The following is an 18,955-nucleotide window of genomic DNA, read 5'->3' as shown; positions in this document are numbered from 1 at the left end:
TTGTGAAGGGCATTTGTAGATAAACCAGTTCGTATTTAAAGTTAATTGTGACTCTTAGATCAGAGACTGGTTAAGAATAAATTCTTTCCTCGAGCAGGCAGTATGAAAAGAATGAATGATTCATCAGATGGACTTGCAAAGATTGTAATTGCATTCTGTTCTTTAACACAAATTGTTGCGTTTAAAAACTTGGTGAAATCTTACCCCTAATGATACAAGAATTCCTCAAAAGCAGTGTCTGTTAAGTAAACTACCTTAAATTCTCTTAAGAATTTCCACCCAGTTGCTTCAAAAACGAAAAAAAGTGATACTACTTCATGGTAGGGTACACTTGTCATCCTTGGTGCTTCTCTTTCCCCCATCACTGCTGCCCTTAACCCCCACCACACCCAGTTCACTTGTAAGTCCTTTTGTTACACCGGATCCTAAATCCCTGCTCTGTTAACTGTACCACTACCATTTCCATTTCACAACTGAGCAGCTGGGACTCCTGACTCATCCCTTCTTCCACTCTGGCTCTCCACAGTAGCAGAAGGATCTTTTTTCTTATTATCATTATTTCTATTTAAACTTTGTATAATGAAACTTTCAAATATATATCAAAGTAGAAAGATAAGTGTACCTTTTTCAGCTTCATTTACCCATTCTTGGCCATCTTGTTTCATACATTCTTCCATCATTCTCCCCTCAACCCCTCAACCCTATTATTTTGAAACAAATCCCAGACATCCCATCTGATCAACTAATGTGGAATTGCCCCAGAGTGAAATTTTTGCTTATTGGTTGGCCACATAAGGTGGGGGAAGTTGCTGCTCCAGTAATAATGTTATTTGCTACCCACTTTACTGTCTTCCAATCCTGTTTCCTCTTATTTTTTTCTTAGGGTATGTTTCATTTCTGTTTGATAAATGCCATCATCAGAAAAATATTTTCATGTGTTCATTTCACATTAAGCCTGTGTTTCAGGAATGCTTATACAGGCACTCTCCTACTTTTGTACCAAATACGTTCTTTAAAATGTGTGTCAGAGTTGAATGTATAAAAGATGTAAATGTATATGTAGGGAGTATGTTTTATGCTCAGAAGTCCTTAAAAGATATAAAATTCTTAATATTTTAATTATAAAAATCAATACATGCTCACATAAAAATAAACTGCAAATAATATAGAACAGTATGAAATAAAAACTAAAATCTCCCAGTTATTCATTGATGGCTTTTAGCCCCTTATTTCCAAAACAACTACTATTAATATTTCTTTTTAAAAACAAAAGATTTTCTTTATTAGAGAGAGGGGAAGGGAGGGAGCAAGAGAGGGAGAGGAGCATCAGTGTGCGAGACAAACATTGATCGGTTGTCTCTAACATGCCCCCAGCCCACCTGCAACCCAGGCATGTGCCCTGACTGTGAATGAAACCAGCAACCTTTCAGTTTGCAGGCTGGCACTTAATTTACCAAGCCACAACAGCCAGGGCTAGTATTACATATAGATTCTTCCAGAAAGATTCACATATGGTCTTTAAAAACCTTAATTATATGTCTGACATTTTTTCTCTCAGTTTTTTTAAATTTAGTACACAGATGATTTTAATGTTGAACAACTAGTTTCCTCTTGATAAAGGAGTCTTACACACGTTGAACTCATCAACAGCCCTAGGTGCTCATGAAAATCTCTATACCAGTGTTGTCCAGTAGAAACATAATGTGAGCCACACATTGTCATTTTAAATTTCCTTCTATATACATTAACTAAAAATAAAAAGTAACAAGTAAAATTATTAATGTATTCCCTTTAGCACATTATATCCCAAATATCATTTCAACATGCAATCAGTATAAAAATTAATGATATAGTTTACCCTTTTATTCATACCAAGCTTTCAAAATGAAGGGTATACTTTATACTTAGAGCACATCTCAGTTCGGATCAGCCCCATTGGAAATCTTAGCCCTGTACAGGATAGTGGTTGTCTCTGAGGGGAGAGGAAATTGAATGGGATAGATTCTTAACTTTGTTCTTTATTTTACAGTTATTGACTAATATTTGAATTTGGAAGTTTGCCACTTTTGGTATTCTTAATTATTGCAAACTCTGGGTCAGTTGCATTGTCACTAGCATCAGTGCTTTTTTTTAAAAAAAAAATCATTTTTTCATTCTTATAAAATACAACAAAATTAATAACACATGCTTCAATACAAAGATGAGTCCTTCTAAAATAGAACTCTTGGCTGGTAGGCAATGCCACCCTGTGGTAGCTCACATGTTTGTTCATCAATATATGAAAAATCAAATTCTAAGTAGAGAATATGGCTTAGGAGTATTAGTATATGATACATCAACCTTGAGCACTTTTTATTCTGAATTTTAGGGTGTATATGTATATTGGTATGTAGTAAAATGAACTGTCAGGAGATGATGAGTAGAAATTCCTGAGAAGTTGGTAAGGACATCCTTTAAATGTAATTTTTTTTTTTTTTTAGGGGTTGCAGATGGTGTAGGAGGATGGAGAGACTATGGAGTTGATCCATCTCAGTTCTCAGGGACTTTAATGCGGACATGTGAACGGTTAGTAAAAGAAGGACGGTTTGTCCCGAGTAATCCCATTGGAATCCTCACCACAAGCTACTGTGAGTTGCTGCAAAATAAAGTACCTTTGCTTGGTAAGTAGATATCCTTTGTGTTTTCCTTTCTAAAGATGCCCAGGAGATGGTTAACAACAAAACCAAGAAAATTACTTAACCAGCCTAGCTTTCAGCATAGTTTGATAGAGAGGCTATCAAATACTTAATACTTACCTACAAAATACTACTGCTTTTGGAAAGAATATAAATAGGTACAGCCACTTTGGAAAATAATTTGGAATTACAGAATAAAGTTAAACATGAACAGTATGCCCCGCAGTTCCACTTCTAGGTCTGTAGACTAGAGAAACTCTTACACATCTGTGTATCAAAGAGTAGGTACAATAATGTTCATGGTAGCATTGCTTATAATAGCAGAAAACCAGGAAGCACCTAGAAGTCCATTTATAGTAGAAAAATGCATTTAGAAAAGGAACAATTTAAAGCTGCATGCAATACTCAGGACCATGTTGAGGGAAAAGAGGACATTGCAGAATACCACCTAAGAGTCTGATTCCATATTATTTCATGTTTAGAAAAATAAAAAAGTAAAACTCTATTGTTTGGGACTCTAAAATATGATTAAAAAAAAAAGAAAGAAAAAAAGAAAAGCAAATGATTGTATAATTCAGGATAGTAGTTCTTCCAAGGAAGGAAGAAAGGGATGAGGTCTGGCATGTAAAATTCAGTTGATTACCTATGGGGAGTTCAGGTTGCAGATATATATCCCAGACTAATAAATAGCAATTAGCTGATTAGTCAGTGAAATAGCATGGCACAAAATAGATCCCTGTTAATCTTGTATTAGAAAATGTACAAGTACCTAGTGTTTATCTGGTATGCTAATGGCCCATCCTTTGGCCAATCTTCTACATTTATTTGTTAAATGGATTCCTGGAAACTTACCCAACAACTTACCCAGCCTTCTAAGCAGACTTTCAAAAAGGGTGTTACTAAGTTTCTGCCAATTGCCAGCATCTTTCTGGTTACTAGAAGGCCCTCCCTCCCAGTCACCATCCACATTTAAAATCAGCCTCTGTTCAGTGTTAATGGAGAGCTCCCACTGTAGAATTTTGCCTTCAACTAAAATCCTTCTTAAGAAGGGGTTCTTTTCATCATGTTGCTGCCGTCTTCTGTCTTCTTTGTGCTGTGATTAATCAGCTTGTTTTCTTTCTAACTGAAGAAAAATCTTGGCCTTGAGGTTTCAGTATACCACTTTGTCTTAATCTGCTATTTTGGACATGCAATTTGGAGCTTGCCTGGCCTAGTGAAACATCCCAGATTCTATTTCTAGCACCTCTCTGTCAACTTGCCCTATGACTTAGGGCAAGCCACTTAACCTGACCCCTTGCTTCATATGTTAAGTGGAGAGACCCTGGTGTTTGTTTTGTTTTGTTTTGTCTTCCCTCCCCTCCCCTCCCCTTCCCTCTTTCCTTCCCCCTTCCCTTCCCTTTTCCCTCCCTCTCTCCCTGCCTGCCTTCCTTCTGTGTGTATGAAAAGGAGTGGACTTAAAGCTTCCTGAGCACTCAGAAATATGTTGTTAAGGGAAAAGAGGACATTGCAGAACACCATCTAACAGATAGCCTTTTACAGAGGTAAACTGCTGAGTTTTACTGAACCTCAGATATAATTGCAAATAATGATAATTTATAAGATTAGGTAATATTTTTTTTAATCCAGCAATTGCTAAAAAGCCTATAACACTACCAACACAAAGGGAAAACTGATAGCAGTAACCACTTATATCTTGAGAATATCTAGCTGCTTTTAGAATTGGGTTGGCATCACAGGCTAATTGTTGACATATGAGGGGGGTACCCCAAAATACCCTGGAATTTATTTATTAAAAAATTGTGTGTGTATTCTTACATGTTTAACCTTCAGTCACCTTCACAGTACTCTCCATTTGATGCAATACACCTATGGAGACGTTTTCCTACTGCTGAAAACAGTTTTTGAACTCATCAATTTTGATGCCTTTTAGTGCTTTTGCTGTTTTTTGTTTCACCTCTTCTACATCAGCAAAATGTTTCCCTTTAAGGACTTTTTTTCATGGGAGAAACAAAAAAAATTGCTCAGGGAAACAAAAAAAGTCACTTGGGGTGAGAGGGTGGGGCATGGGGGTTATGCTGTTCTTTGGTCAAAAACTTCTGAACATTCAGCATGGTGTGGGCAGGTGCACTCATAAATCACCCATCATGAAATGGGCAAAGCATTGAGAGTCTTCAAAAAAAAAAATTCTCTGAAGCCAAACACAGCCTCTCACAATGACACCAGCTGGTGCACTGATACAGATGGGCTCCTAGAATACTCACCTAGTGGGGGAAACCTGTACTACAAGGGGCCCACTCTCCAGAAGATAATTCCAGATTTTTTGTGTGTCCCCCCTCGTATATTTTCTCAGACACCCTTAAGTAGATGTAGGTTTTATGAAGCCAACGTATCTGAAGAATTTGAGGAGTCATTCCATTCTCTGTTTGTTACACAAAAGGCTTAGTTATAGTTTATAAGATAAAGGGTCAGGTGATAAAAACATTTCCATGATAGCGTGGAGGATTTGCTTGGGTGCCTGTGTAGACTGGTCAGTCATCTGAATGCTCATTGCTGTTGTCCTCAGCATCTCTTTCCTTCTTTGCCTGCTTGTTCCTCTCCAAACACCTAAGAATGATAAGCTCATCTCCCAGTATTAGGTTGTTAGGGCCTGTGCCACATGCACACATCAGCGATTTGAAGAGGTGGAGGAGTGTATACTCCAAGCCCAGATGATTCTGTAAGGCTGGGCTTGCCTTTGTTGGTACTTCTTTGCATATTAAAGCTCCTTCACTGGTGAGGACCCTTTTGGTTCTTACTCAGCAGGTAACGGACACAAAGGTAGCAAAAAACGAAGGCCTCATTTGTCAGTGAGTAATAATGAATCAACATGAGACCTTACTGCAGCAAAAATTTCAAGGCTGTGCTACTCATCTGTCGTCTTAATTTTTGTTCTCAGATTAATTCCATCAGCTTTCAGAAGATCTTTTGTATGATGATTCTATTAATGATAAATGATTGGAGTTTCTCTGCATTGAGTTAGGAAGGAAGGGTAATTGACAATCTTAGCGCTCATGGAAGCTGTGGAGTAGGTTGTCTATAGTTCCTGTGTTTTTCTTTGACATTTAATGAATAAGGACAAGGTAGCTTAGCATTAATGTGTCAGGTTGGTACCTGTGTGTGTACTGTAGAAACAAGGGAATGGAATTTCTGAACATTACAATGAAGAAATTGCTTATATTTTAGTGTTTTTAAATTATTAAGTTACACATTTTCATTTAGAAAAAATTAATAGCAAAAATTAAATTAGTGATCATTCTTCCTGATATTTTTCTCTGTGAATGGAATAACGGTAACAGGATGAATCTGTAATGTGCTCACAACAGCATCTTCAGCTAAGTTCATAGGTGCTTTTATCCACCATTATGTTAGAAAGAAACTGAGGCCTAAGGCAAAATATAGTGTCTTGTCTACTGGCAGTCACACAGCTAGAAAATGATGGAGTCCTAAGATTTAAATGATGGAGTCCTGAGAGCTAGTTCCACACCCTGTTTGTTTTATTTCATTTTGCTTTCTAACTGTCATCTTACAGTTTGGCCATTGTCTGCTATTGCTTTTTTTTTTTTTAATTCACTCTTTATGAGGTACAGTTTTTTAAGTTTGACATCACTTTTTTTAAAATGAAACTTTACTAGCTTGTAACCTACTTGTTTGACTTATCTTTCCTTTTTGAATATATTTCTCTACCAATTTAGTGGTTGTCAAAAAGCTAACACTTATTATGTGTTATAAGTGTTTGACATGATTTAACTAATTTTATCCTCACGAACACTGCTATTAGGTAATTACTGTTATCCCCATTCTTATAGATGTGGGAAACTCAGGCACCGAGAAGTTAAGCAATTTGCCCCAGGTCACACAGCTAATAAGTGGCAGGGCCAGCACTCACACACAGGCAGGCTGACTTATTTAAGAGGATACTCTTCAGGTATTATGTGACAGTGTACAGCCTGCCATTATACTGATGAACTGTAATTTATTTAGCCAATTCCTTAATTTTAGATGGTGAGGTTGCTTCCAGTTCTTCCTGATCTTAAACAATAGTTTTGTGCCTAAGTCTTATTTGCATCTCTTAATTATTTTCTTAGAATAAATTCTCACCAGTGAATATGCACATTTTTCAGGGCTATATTGCCCTTTAAAAAGGTTGTTTAGTTTTACCCTTTCACTACTGGAATGAGCAGTGACCATGTTTGCTACACTCTTGATAACACCATGCATTATTTCCTTTTGATTCTTGTTAAACTAATAGACAAAATGATTAGTAGTGTGATGATCATTTTTCATATATTTCTTGGTAAACTGCTTATTTTTCTATTTTGCCTTTTCTCTTTAGGTGTAGGTTTAAGTTTTAGTATTTGCAAATGATCTTACTAGTTTTACTAACTGCCTTTCATTCTGGGAAAGGTCATGTAAGCTGTATGCTACAAAGGTACACACATGGAAGCTTTTTGCTCTCTGCTTAGAATGTGGTCTCTTCTGTCTGCACATTTGTAGTCTCTGTAAACCGAACAGGTTGATTCCACAACCTACCTGCAAAAATTAGTCTTGTTACTTCCTAGTAAGTCAGTCCCCAATAAAAGTTCTTCCTGAGCTCAACAGATGGAAATCTGGTTAAAAATTGTCATTATGTGCCCTGTCTTAAATGTTAGTGAATTTTGTGCAGGTTTCCTGCCAGTTACTAATGAGAAATTTCAGAATGAAAATGTAATATTCTCATTCTGGCATTTAAGTATTAAAGCTTAATGTTTCAACAACATGCTTTTGAGCATTTGGCATGGATTAATAGCACTATTGGAATGAAATAATGTGGTTGAATACCAACCATTTTAATTGTTTTCTATCTCTGCAAATGGAAGAATTCAGATCATCAGTGGTCCACTTGATATGTATAATACAAATCCCTTCTTCTTTCCCACTATTTGGACTCTGATCAGGTTATTGATGACATTTGCTGGCAACATGGAGTATAGTTAAGAAAGGTCCTTTTTAAGCAAAGGAGGTTCAAATTATGGCATGTTGCTCTTAGGGGTAATTTGATAAAAATGTATATACAAAGGCAGCCTGGGAAGAAAAAGTAAATGGAGACCATTTTTGTTTCTAGGTAGCAGTACTGCCTGCATCGTGGTGTTGGACAGAACTAGCCACCGCTTACACACAGCAAACCTTGGCGATTCAGGCTTTCTGGTCGTCAGGGGGGGTGAAGTTGTACATCGATCAGATGAGCAGCAGCATTACTTCAACACTCCATTCCAGCTCTCAATCGCACCACCAGAAGCTGAGGGAGTCGTCCTGAGTGACAGGTAGTCTCTCCTTTCACCATTAAGTGTGAATAGCACATGGCCCACCCACAGGTTCCCTCCCATCCCCCTAAATCACAGTGGAGATAGATCGTTTTCATTCTCATGTGAGAAAAGAAGGTACATTGAGAATGTTCTTAATCAAGAGAACCTTTTATTTATTTTTTTTAAAGATTTTATTTATTTATATTTAGAGGGGAAGGAAGGGAGAGAGAAACATCAGTGTATGAGAGATAAATCGACAGGTTGCCTCTCACACGCCCCCACCTGGGGACTTGGCCTACAACCCAGGCATGTGCCCTGGCTAGGAATTCAACCAGCAACCTTTCGGTTCGTAGGCTGGCACTCAGTCCACTCAGCCACACCAGCCAGGGCATGAGGACCTTTCAGATTGACTTCAAAAGATATTTTGCTTAGCCCTAACTGGTATAACACAGTGGGTTGAGCATCATCCTACAAACCGAAAGATCACAGGTTTGATTCTGTCAGGGCACATGCTTGGGTTGCGGGCCAGGTCCCTGGTTGGGGGCCAGCAAGAGGCAACTGATTGATGTTTCTCTTGCACACATTGATGTTTCTCTCCCTCTCTTTCTCCTTCCCTTCTCCCCTGTCTGAAAATAAATAAAATCTTTAAAAAACAAATGAAATATATTTTGCTTAAACTTGATATTACAGCCAAGTTGAATCTGATAACCAATAATTTGACAAGACTGTGAAAATACTGTTTCAAGCTTACAGAATATCAGTTTTTCATACCAAGCCCATGTGATATGTACAGTTGTGTTAAATTGTGCTGGAGAAATGAGTCATTGTTCATCCACACCATTGCTTGTGCAAGATTTTGCATATGCTTCTAGGGAAGAGTGCAAACAAGCATCTGCTTTATTTATCAGAATAAAACTTCCTGATTCTCAGGGCCTCCTCTTACGTGTAACAGATAGAATTGCAGTCCATGCAGAACCTGTTAGGGCCAAGTTAACTTGCAGGGAATGGAATCGAAAGTGGTCTTGGATATGTTCTGTGATGATGCGGTTGTGTGGTCTCTTTTTCTTCTGATGCCTCCCCATTCATTTTTAAATTGTCAAGAGTACTTTTCAAGACCATGGGTACTATTTTGAATCAACTTTTACAGTTAATCTTTTCTAAGATAAGAGTACAGAACAAGGCTAATAAGACAGTCTCAGATTTCACTCCCTATAACAAACTTATAGGACCTAGCACAGACATTGTTGTTGATTCATAAGTGTTGTTAGCTGGGTAGTATACCTTTTGGAAAAATAGAAGCATTCTTGTAGGTGCCTGTTGTCTTCACTTAATAATTCTTATAAAGCCAGATCTTAAGTCCTAACTAAGATAAACTGATTATTACCATCTTTTAAACTGGAATGAGCATATTATGTAATTAAGTATTCAGTATTGCCCGTCTAAATTCTATTGTTGACTCCTAGAGAGAGGGAAGCGTTTTTACTTTCAGATTAAGACAGATTACCATAATTGGGAGAATATTGGATTATGGGTCCTTCTTCAGTTAGCTGTAATACACATTCATATTAAGCATATTGGAGTGGGGAGAATTTAGAACCTCAAAGCCTTGATGTAGGTATCAAGTTCATCTAACAGTTTTTGGAGAACAGTGTTTTCATTTTCCTTTATTTGATTATTCTTGTTTTGGCTTCTGAGTGCTAGAGCAGCCCTGGCGTATCTCACATACTATCTTTGGGAAAGTCTGGTTAGGGCAACACTTGGCCTGGCCTGCCAACGAGGTGGAGGTTTCTTCCCCTGGAGCCCAGAGACAGCTTGCTAGCATGTGATTTCAGCTCGTGTTTCAGTGCAGGCAAAGTTTCCAACAGCACAATATGTTCGGTCAAAATGGGCAGAACTGCAGCTGGCAGAACACCAAGCTCATGGGTGGGAGTGTTGGGAGAAGAGGACAAACTGTCCAATGGTAGCGAGTCTCTCACAGGCAGAATAGCAAAGGACACTCCTGGGGAACGAACAGCCTCAGCATAAAATAGAGCTTCAGGGCCAGCCTAGTCATTAATCTGAACTTCTAGAATCTGATTAGCTTCCAAGGACTGAGCAAATGTGAAGAGTCTTGTGTAGTTTCTCTTCATTCTGCAGAATAAATCAGCCTGGTTTCCACCAGTTTTAGTCATTTTTTCCCCCTGCTGTATCTTACCTCCTTAACTCTTAGTCCATCTTATCTATGAACTGTTATTTTAACCTTAACTTACAGGTTTTCCTTTAGTAGCTGTTTCTACAAAATATTTGTTGTATACATGTATAAGTTAGTTGATTCCTTGACAAACCCCATCACAGAACTTTTAGATGTGCTGCTTCTTTCCCCAGTCAGAAGCAGATGAACCAGAAGTTTCCTCAGTTCACTCAGTATAAATCCCCGGCAGGGTGGGTTGTTAGTTTTTATGTTTTCTCTTCACAAATTTTATACCGTGGTATTTACACAGGTTTAGGGGGTTTTCTGTCAAGCTTAGGGTGCTTTGGTTCCAGCCCCTCCCTTCTGGGTCAGTGTATGAATTTTTCCTGGCTCTTGTTGCCTAATCACAGGTTAAGGCAAGTTATTAGGTATCTCTGTCACCCTTCCTCACTTTGGAGGCCTGGAAGCAGGGAATCCAGCCTTTGGAAGTAGCTGAGAATCAGCCTCTCAGGGGGCCATTAACGCTTTGAATATATGATCTTTTCTGTTCTTGCCACCTGGGTTTTTTTTTCCATTCTTATGTCTGTGTTCATCAGGTTTTGTCAGAGGAAAAAAGTCTCCCTATCTTTCTTTTTAAAAGTGTTACACAAAAAGATGTAGTGTAAATCTACCTCCTATCCCTACCCCCAGCCCCGCATCCTGTCCTCAGAGGCAACCACTGCTACCTGTTTCACTTCTGTACCTTCCACTCTGCATTTCAGAATGTTTGTTTCCCCCCAAGTTTGGAGGGCCAGTTACTTTGTTTCTTCATTCATTTAGTCACGACATACAGAAGACCTACTATGGTCCAAGCATACTAGTAAATAAAGACTTAAACATGAGGAACACTTTGTAAGCCCCGGGAGCTACACAGTCCTTACCCTGCCAGAATAAGTATCACTTAGTAACACTAACATGGTATTGCCAGTAATATACTAGCAATTACTAGTACTGTAGAATTGTAGGTATTTCCTATGAATGAATTCTTACAGGGTTTGCATGCTTTCCTCCATGGTGCTCAATTAGTTGTTCCGCTATAACAGAGCTTCCTAGAGCCAGATTCAAGTATGCCGGGAAATGGATGAGTGGAAAATGAATAAGAGAGGTTGGAATGTGGCTCTAAAGAATTAGGAAATAAAGACTCATTTGCCCTAGGATTTTAGAGGCATGTTAGTATCTGACTCAGAAAAGAAGGCCTCCTCCTTTTAAACCACATGTGACTAATCACCACACTCTGTTTTACTTGGTAATTTTAGTTAAGCTTTTGAAATATTTATATCAGAGTTTTCAATTAATTTTTCCAAAGTTAGGAGTTTCAGAATGACTGACTTTTATTATTGACTCCTATTACAAGATAGTTTTTCTTAAAGCCTCATTTCATTGTAACATAGTGCCTATTGAAAACTTTGCATGGTACCTCTAAAGAGCTCTCTTAACTTTGCCCCTCCCCTGTCCTTGTCACAGCCCGGATGCTGCTGATAGCACATCTTTTGATGTCCAGTTAGGAGACATTATCCTGACAGCCACAGATGGACTCTTTGACAACATGCCTGATTATATGATCCTGCAGGAGCTAAAAAAGTTAAAGGTAATTAACTCAAAGGTTGGTCTTTGGAAAAAATAGCCCTCTCTAGGCAGTTGAGTTTTCTTTATTCAATTGCATTATCTCTTTTTATAGTTTTAAAAAGGACAATTTTGTGAATATAGGAAAATAATAGTTCTAATCTTTCAAGCAGTTCTAAATGGAAATATTCACGAATGGATAACTTGAGGGAAAGAAGGCTTCTTCCTACCTAAGCTTTTAGTAGGGTGGTAAAGGTAGGATAAATCTAGCTAAGAAATTTATTATTTGTATTTTTTATTGTATTTTAATGGTATTTAATAGTGGTTGGCTCCTGGTCCTTTTCTCCTTTTGTTCTCATAGCAAACCCAGCAGGCGGTTGAGGCAGGGAAAGATAGGAAGTTGTCGTAGGAAAGCCAGCCAAGACAGCGGCCAAGGACAGCAGGCAGCTAGGGCCCTTGATGTGATCTGAGCTGCCACCAGCAATAAAACAGTTCAGACTTGACCCATACAGAGAGTGGAAGTGAAAGTCAGTCTTTCCACATTCTCTTGGCTTTGTAAAAATACTAACTCTGGGAAAAGGGAGTCTTTTCTCATGCTTTTATCACTAACCCATATAGCTTTGAGTAAGTTTTTAAACGTTTTAAGCAATATTCTCACCTGTAAATGGGGGTACAAACGGTCCTGTTTTAGGGGGTTATGGTGAGGATTAACTGAGACTCTGCATGCGAAATCCTTAGTTCCAGGCATCATCTGTGAGGTTCACTAAAGACCAGGTGCTTATAGGTAGTGGCATTGTTACTCTTGTGTGGTGGCTGGGTGGTAAGCAGAAGTGACATATTCCTGCCCTCTGGAGTTTATCTTCTACGGGAAGAAGGCAGATAATACAGAGAAAGAAATAGAGATATACAGGGTGGGGCAACAGTTGTGAGAACGCAAAACTCAGGATTTATTCTGAGTCTTATATTATTATTTGTTAATTATTGTATTATTTTCCATACGAACAACTGTAAACCCCCTTTTGCCCCTCCCTGTGATGTTGTCAGTAAATAAGGAGAAGAAGCAGGGTGAAGGGATAGAGAATAGAGAGGGGCTGCTATTTTAGAAAGATTGATCAAGGAAGGCCTCTCAACGAGGTAACATTGAAGCAGAGGCCTCCTATTACTTATACTAAAACCATTCTGAATGTTGGAATGTTAAAGCTAAAATGGGTCTTGTTTCCCATCCTGTTTTATTGATGAGGAAGCTGAAGCAGCAAGGGTAAGGGTGTGGCTCAAGATTATACAGCTAGGCAAGCATCTTCCATCATGATACAAAGTTCTAAAGGCATTTGCAGTAGGGTAACTGGCAGCTCTTACTTAGAGAGCAGACGGGGATTGGCAAGGGGTGCATTCCTAAGCAAGGAAATTGAGCTCATCCCTTAAGTTCTATCAGAATTTGTCCTTTCATTCTCTTCCCATTTTAGCAAAATACCTTAAGAATTTGAAATGGAAAAAATGCAGAATTCAAAATCCAAACTTCAGGGCACAAGGCCATCTAGCAAAAACTCTCTGATCTCACATTGTGGGCAGGCAGCACTGGGTCTCATTCATTTTAGTCAGGGTGTAACGTTTTACTGTTCTCTTACTGGAATAAAACGTGAAGTGGTAGAAACCGTGATTAGATAAATGTTACCGATTTAAAAAGTGGTGTTTGTAAGTTTACTTGAATACAGAAGTCATGTGTGGTATTATAGTCAAAATAACTCCCTCATCCTTCATCTTAGAATTCAAATTATGAGAGTATACAGCAAACAGCAAGAAGCATTGCTGAGCAAGCTCATGAGCTGGCCTATGACCCAAATTATATGTCACCTTTCGCACAGTTTGCATGTGACAACGGACTGAATGTGAGAGGTAAGCATTCTTTAGGAAGGTCATAGAGACTAATTGGGAACATGGTAAGAAGGGAACACTTGGGGCTGTGGGGGAAGGTAAACTAGAGCACTAGGGTGAGACTGTTGAGGGGTGCTCACCCAGCTGTGAGCCAGTGGCTTTGAGCTAGGTCATCAAGCCTTACCACTGGAAGACAAGACCAGAGCAACAGTGCCTGTTGTCACGTCTTCCCCACAGAAGATGCCCTTCAGAACTGAACTTCACAGGCTGCACAGGCAGGCGAAACCTGAAGCCCTGTATTGCCACCACCACACTGCTTGGACCTGAGCCCAGAAGGCCTCCGGGCTCTGCCTGGAGGGACTGGACATTCCCAGCAGTTTAACATTCTGCCCTTCACGGGTCTGACATTTCACTTCTCCCTTCCTCTGGCTTTGTGGGACTCACTGACAGTATTTGCCTGCCAAATTGCCAGAGCAGGTTTTGAAGAGGGAAGTAATGTTAAACTGTCCTTGCTTGAAGAGTCCTTCTGGCTACTGAGTGATACGTAAATGTGGGAGCAGACCAGTAGCTTAGTCTTAGAGCTGGGATCACATGGTGGTGGTAGCATATCAGAACTAGTAGAGTTGGTCAGTTCCTGGCTAATAGAGTATTAGGACATGTAAAGCATTTCTTAGGCCTCCAGGAAATATTAAAATAGAAAAAAGCACATGCCATAGCTGTTTGGCGGATTAGAATACAAGACTGTTCCTGGTTTCAAAACAGTGGGTATGTTTGTCCAAATTAGGCTTATGGGTAGAAACATAAGGCAGAATTTATCTTACCCAGTTTTTGTCTTTATTGTGATTGCTATAAACAGACGATGTGGTGGCCATTTTAACAGAGCTCCTGTTTTAAAGAGCAGGGAATGTTTGGTTTTTTTTTTTTCTTTTAAGCTTCAGTTAAATTACATATAATCTCTTGGTGTTTTTGTTTAATATCTCTTTATCAGATATTTTTTCTTTCCTCTACTAGAATATATTGACAAACCAAACCTGCCTGAATTGCAAGCATTTGCATCCTAGTACTTTTTTAGGCTTGTAGTTTTGATTGACACTTCCTTTCAAGATACATGAATACATTTTCATTTTCATTTTCATTTTAGGTGGAAAGCCAGATGATATCACTGTCCTTCTTTCAATAGTGGCCGAGTATACAGACTGACTCACCTAGGTGTCAACTCCTGCCTTTCCTTTCGTTACCCCAAGTTCTCCCCGGCCGCATGTGCGGATCCTGCTGGCGGGACCACATTTCTTTGCCACTGATCTCAATGGCCAGTGATGTCAGCCTTTGCCTGTCTCTTTGAGACCCCATTGAGATCTCTGTTGAGAACCACTACTGTCATTCACTAGCTCACATCTGCCAGCAACTTGGAAGAGAATCAAGATTTGAATATATTGGCCTTCACTTCTCATTGTCCTTTCCCTGATGGGGTGGAGGTTTTCAAGGCCAAAATGGCTATTACTTTTCAAAAATGCTTGAAGTATTGAAGAAAATGAGTAATGTTGGTAAAGTGAATTCAAAATTACAGTGTGTAAAAGGGATTTTAAAAGTCTAACACAAATTATATGTTATGGTACATCTACTAAAAACACATTGTTCATCAAAAGAAATGTTACACGTGTACTATACAGTCTTTGTTATGATTGGGTGTGGCTTTGTGTTTTCATTATAAACTCCTATTTTTCAGGGGCTTATAATTCTGGTCTAAAATACTGCTCTGGATTATGAAATCTTGATCCCAGGAGTTTTGGGGGGGGGGTTCTTGTTACAAATTGGAAGAAAAATCCAGTTTAATTCTATGGATGCAAATGTTCCATGGTTTTTAAAAGATGCATAATTGTGATCCTGTGATCAACGTTTTGGCAGTTTATTGACTAGTCCAAATCACAGGCTGGTGACCTAATCTGCAGGAGGGGTGGGGGAACTCTTTACCGAAATTTTTTAGTGGGACTATTACTCAACATTGTAAACTCCTCAAAGCCAAGAGACTTAATGCTACGACCGAAACTCCTCCCAGCTGTCTGTGTGATGCCCCCATGTGGGAGCTCTAGGCCTGTAGGCCTCATGGGTTGAAAACCGACAGCTGTTTCTTTGAGTTTTGGGGCTTTTGATGGTCATGCTACTTCTGGTTTCACTCAGACCTTTTAGCAGCCTGTTTTCCATAGACGAGCATGCACCAAATTCAGGGAGTCCATGTGGGAAGGGTGCCATGGGCAGTGGCAGTAGCACAGACGTCCACGAGGAAAACTAGTGATGATCTGACATTTGCATTTGCCCTACACAGAAATTTAGGAGTTTCTGAATCAAGCTTAATGTTTACAGTTTCCGAATAGCCATCTTGCAGTGTGTAGTTTAAGTATCCCTCTTTCAGTTTTCTCATTATCTGCAAGCTCAAACTTATTTTTAAGGTTTATGTACAAGTCAACTGCTGTAAAGATATATATTTTGGGGTCAGTTTTTTTCCTTCATTAACTTGGTGGTAGAAAAATATATATACTTAGCAATCCTTAAATTAAAGCCATGTTTTATATATATAAGTCAGGTAACATTGGTGTATAGATGAGAATGCAATTAAACCTGATGAGAATCTACTTGAGGAGAATATAGAAAGTGTCTCTCTAAAGGAGATACTTACTCCCTGGTTTATTGCATCAAAACTTATGTTTGAGGTTACCTCAACTTGTTTTAAAGATTTTGTTTTGTGAATTTGTACTGTATATTTGAGTAACTGTTAAGCTTTTGTTTTATTTAAAATTGTTTAACATGTACCATGTACATGTCATTACTATATTTCAATGCATCATGCTTGTAACAGGCATTTCATTTATAATAAGAATGAGTTATTCATTTGTAAGCCGTTCAGTAATTTATCTACTATTCCTAAATTGGCATAATGTTAGATATCTATTTTGAATCACCTTTAATTACATGTCAGAATGCCTTAACTACCCTAACTTGACAAAACAGTTCTTTGGTAGAGGAGACGGGATAGGGTGGGGGGTGGCCGGCGGTTGTGGAGGGAGACTGTTTAAATAACAAGAACCCATCGTGCTGTGATAAAACATGGAAGCCGGAGTGGCAAATGGCGGGGTATTTATTTTGCACAAACTATTTGCAGTCTCTGTGTATTTAAAGAGTAAAGAAAGTTGCATCCAGAAGGGTTTTGTTTGAAGGCGTACATTTATACTTGGGCTGATGACATTAGTTCTTTTATTGGGTTTTTAATTATTTCTGGTCAGAGGTTGGTAGCCTATGATCTGGATATGTTTTGCATTAATTTTGCAATGCCTACATTTGATTCCTGGTAGAGCTGGTTAAGTCAGTGGCTTTTCTCTGCTCTCATTTAACTTGTCAGACACAATCTTTGTAAAGCTAGATTGGTGGTGTTTTAACAACTCATTTAATCAACTTACCTTTTTGAGAAATGATCGTAAGAAATCGACAATGTATTTGTTCCAGTGACATTGAAATTAGTGGGACAAGAATTGAGTTTCACAGTGGAACTGACTTTGGACCTGGCCTGTAGATTTGTACACAAAACGATTTCTCTTTTCCCTGTCCTTTTTGTGTTTTGCACTTAAGTTTATGACTGCCAGTGGTCAGTTGGAGTGCTGCTTACTGAGTAACTCTCCTTCTACTCTCAGTGGTCAGAGGCTGTGTGGGACCCATGCCGAAATTTTCCAGGTCACGGGACCCGAATCTCTGTGGGCTGTGACTGGAGATATGCCACTTGGTATGTCTGATTCTGAACTTGATGTGTGTGTTAATTGTATTTTAAATCAAGCAGTATAAAGCAACACACACACATATGCCTCATGTAATGGACTTTTATAACAAAAGAGAATTTGGATTTCTAATTTACAAATGGCAAATTATTTATCCCTCTCTGGATGCACCAAAGACCAGTAAAGTTTATAGCTTTTCCATCTATATTTATAAAGCAATACTGTATTATAAAAAAATCAATATTTTTATCACATGCTTGAAATTTTTATTTTGTTCTGTTTTAAAATGTGCACTCTATAAACATATCAGAACCTTATTTCTTCCTGTGAACTTAAGCTGCCTGCGCACAAAAAAAATTTACCCAACAGATAAGCAGTGGAGGCCATAGGCTCTTAAAAACTGAAAGAAGAAATGAGGCGGGGGAACAAGTTATTTGTCCTGAATTACTGTGCTGGCTTCACATGGTTGATGGGTACTACATCACAAAAGAATCCATTCCAGGTGTGTGTCTGGGGGTCGGGCTGTGTGTAGATTAGCAACTAGATTTCAAATTTGCGTGATGGGAGTGTCTCTCCTATCAGCCACATTTGTTCTGGATAGAACAGTAGCCTTCAGTACCACCTTCAGTACCACCAACCTACCACATCAAGTAACAAAGCAGGGATTGTAGGAATTTACTGAGTCAGTTTTGAGCGTTTTGGAGATTGTAAACAAGATTGGCTAGATGGTAAATGTTTGTACTTGGGAATAAGTTCTTGGTTCCTTGTCACCTTATACCAGCTATCTTTGGTGGAAGCTACAGCATCCAATTTTCCTAGAAATGATACATTTTAGCATTTAACAAATTTTACAATACCAAAAAAAAATCCACCCAAAATCTGCTTATAAAACTAAAATTATAAAGCAAAAAAATTGGATTTTATTCATAAAAAATTAAGTCCTTTGTAAAATTAAACTTCTCAACTAAAAATTGACAGTGTTCATGTCAAAATTTTAACTGTTAGCAGGTAGTTCGTGGCAAAGATGGCTAAATAATGAAGCAGGTTTGAATTTGTATATACTAATGAGCTGCTTTTTTCTGTTTTGAGACTATCATTATTTGTCTTACCCAAGAGGCAATGATCTGAATTGGATGTCTGAAATATAACTTATGCAGGAATAGTTCTGTAAATACATTTAAATAAACTGTAAAGATATTTAATAAATATAGTATTTATACTAATCTGTGTACTCCTTTTAATTTGAATAGTAACAAAATAAGATACCAGCCCTTGACATTGAGTTTGTTGGTCTCTATCAAGTCCACATTTCCAAGCCCCTTAGTCAACTAGTCTAGCAGTGACACCGTACTTTCTAGCTATTATTTTGTCTTTTACTAGTTTATTGGCCTTAGCTCTTTTCACCAGCTGGTTTATTACATCAGTTTAGCTTCCTCAAAACATCCAGTTTTAGCTAAACATCCAGTTTAGCTTCCTCAAAAATTCATCAAAATGGACTGATAATTGAATGTAAAATACACGTGGTTTCCTAGCTGAGAAGGCTTTTGTATC

At 38.4% G+C, this 18,955-nt stretch overlaps 1 protein-coding gene across 1 annotated transcript in view; it reads left to right on the top strand.

Annotated features, from left to right (window-relative positions):
- PPTC7 (protein phosphatase targeting COQ7) overlaps positions 1–18,627 on the top strand; it is a 37,249-nt gene extending 18,622 nt beyond the window's left edge. The window contains exons 2-6 of the mRNA XM_024566759.4: positions 2,481–2,660; positions 7,816–8,014; positions 11,670–11,793; positions 13,532–13,661; positions 14,782–18,627. Coding sequence (XP_024422527.2) covers positions 2,481–2,660; positions 7,816–8,014; positions 11,670–11,793; positions 13,532–13,661; positions 14,782–14,840 — 692 coding nt within the window. The 3' untranslated portion in view covers positions 14,841–18,627. The remainder of the gene's footprint in view (positions 1–2,480; positions 2,661–7,815; positions 8,015–11,669; positions 11,794–13,531; positions 13,662–14,781) is intronic.
- The last annotated feature ends 328 nt before the right edge of the window (positions 18,628–18,955 follow it).

This window comes from Desmodus rotundus, chromosome 7 (genome assembly GCF_022682495.2).
Source record: "Desmodus rotundus isolate HL8 chromosome 7, HLdesRot8A.1, whole genome shotgun sequence".
Classification (NCBI taxonomy): domain Eukaryota; kingdom Metazoa; phylum Chordata; class Mammalia; order Chiroptera; family Phyllostomidae; genus Desmodus; species Desmodus rotundus.
This window is presented reverse-complemented; position numbering and strand designations above follow the sequence as displayed.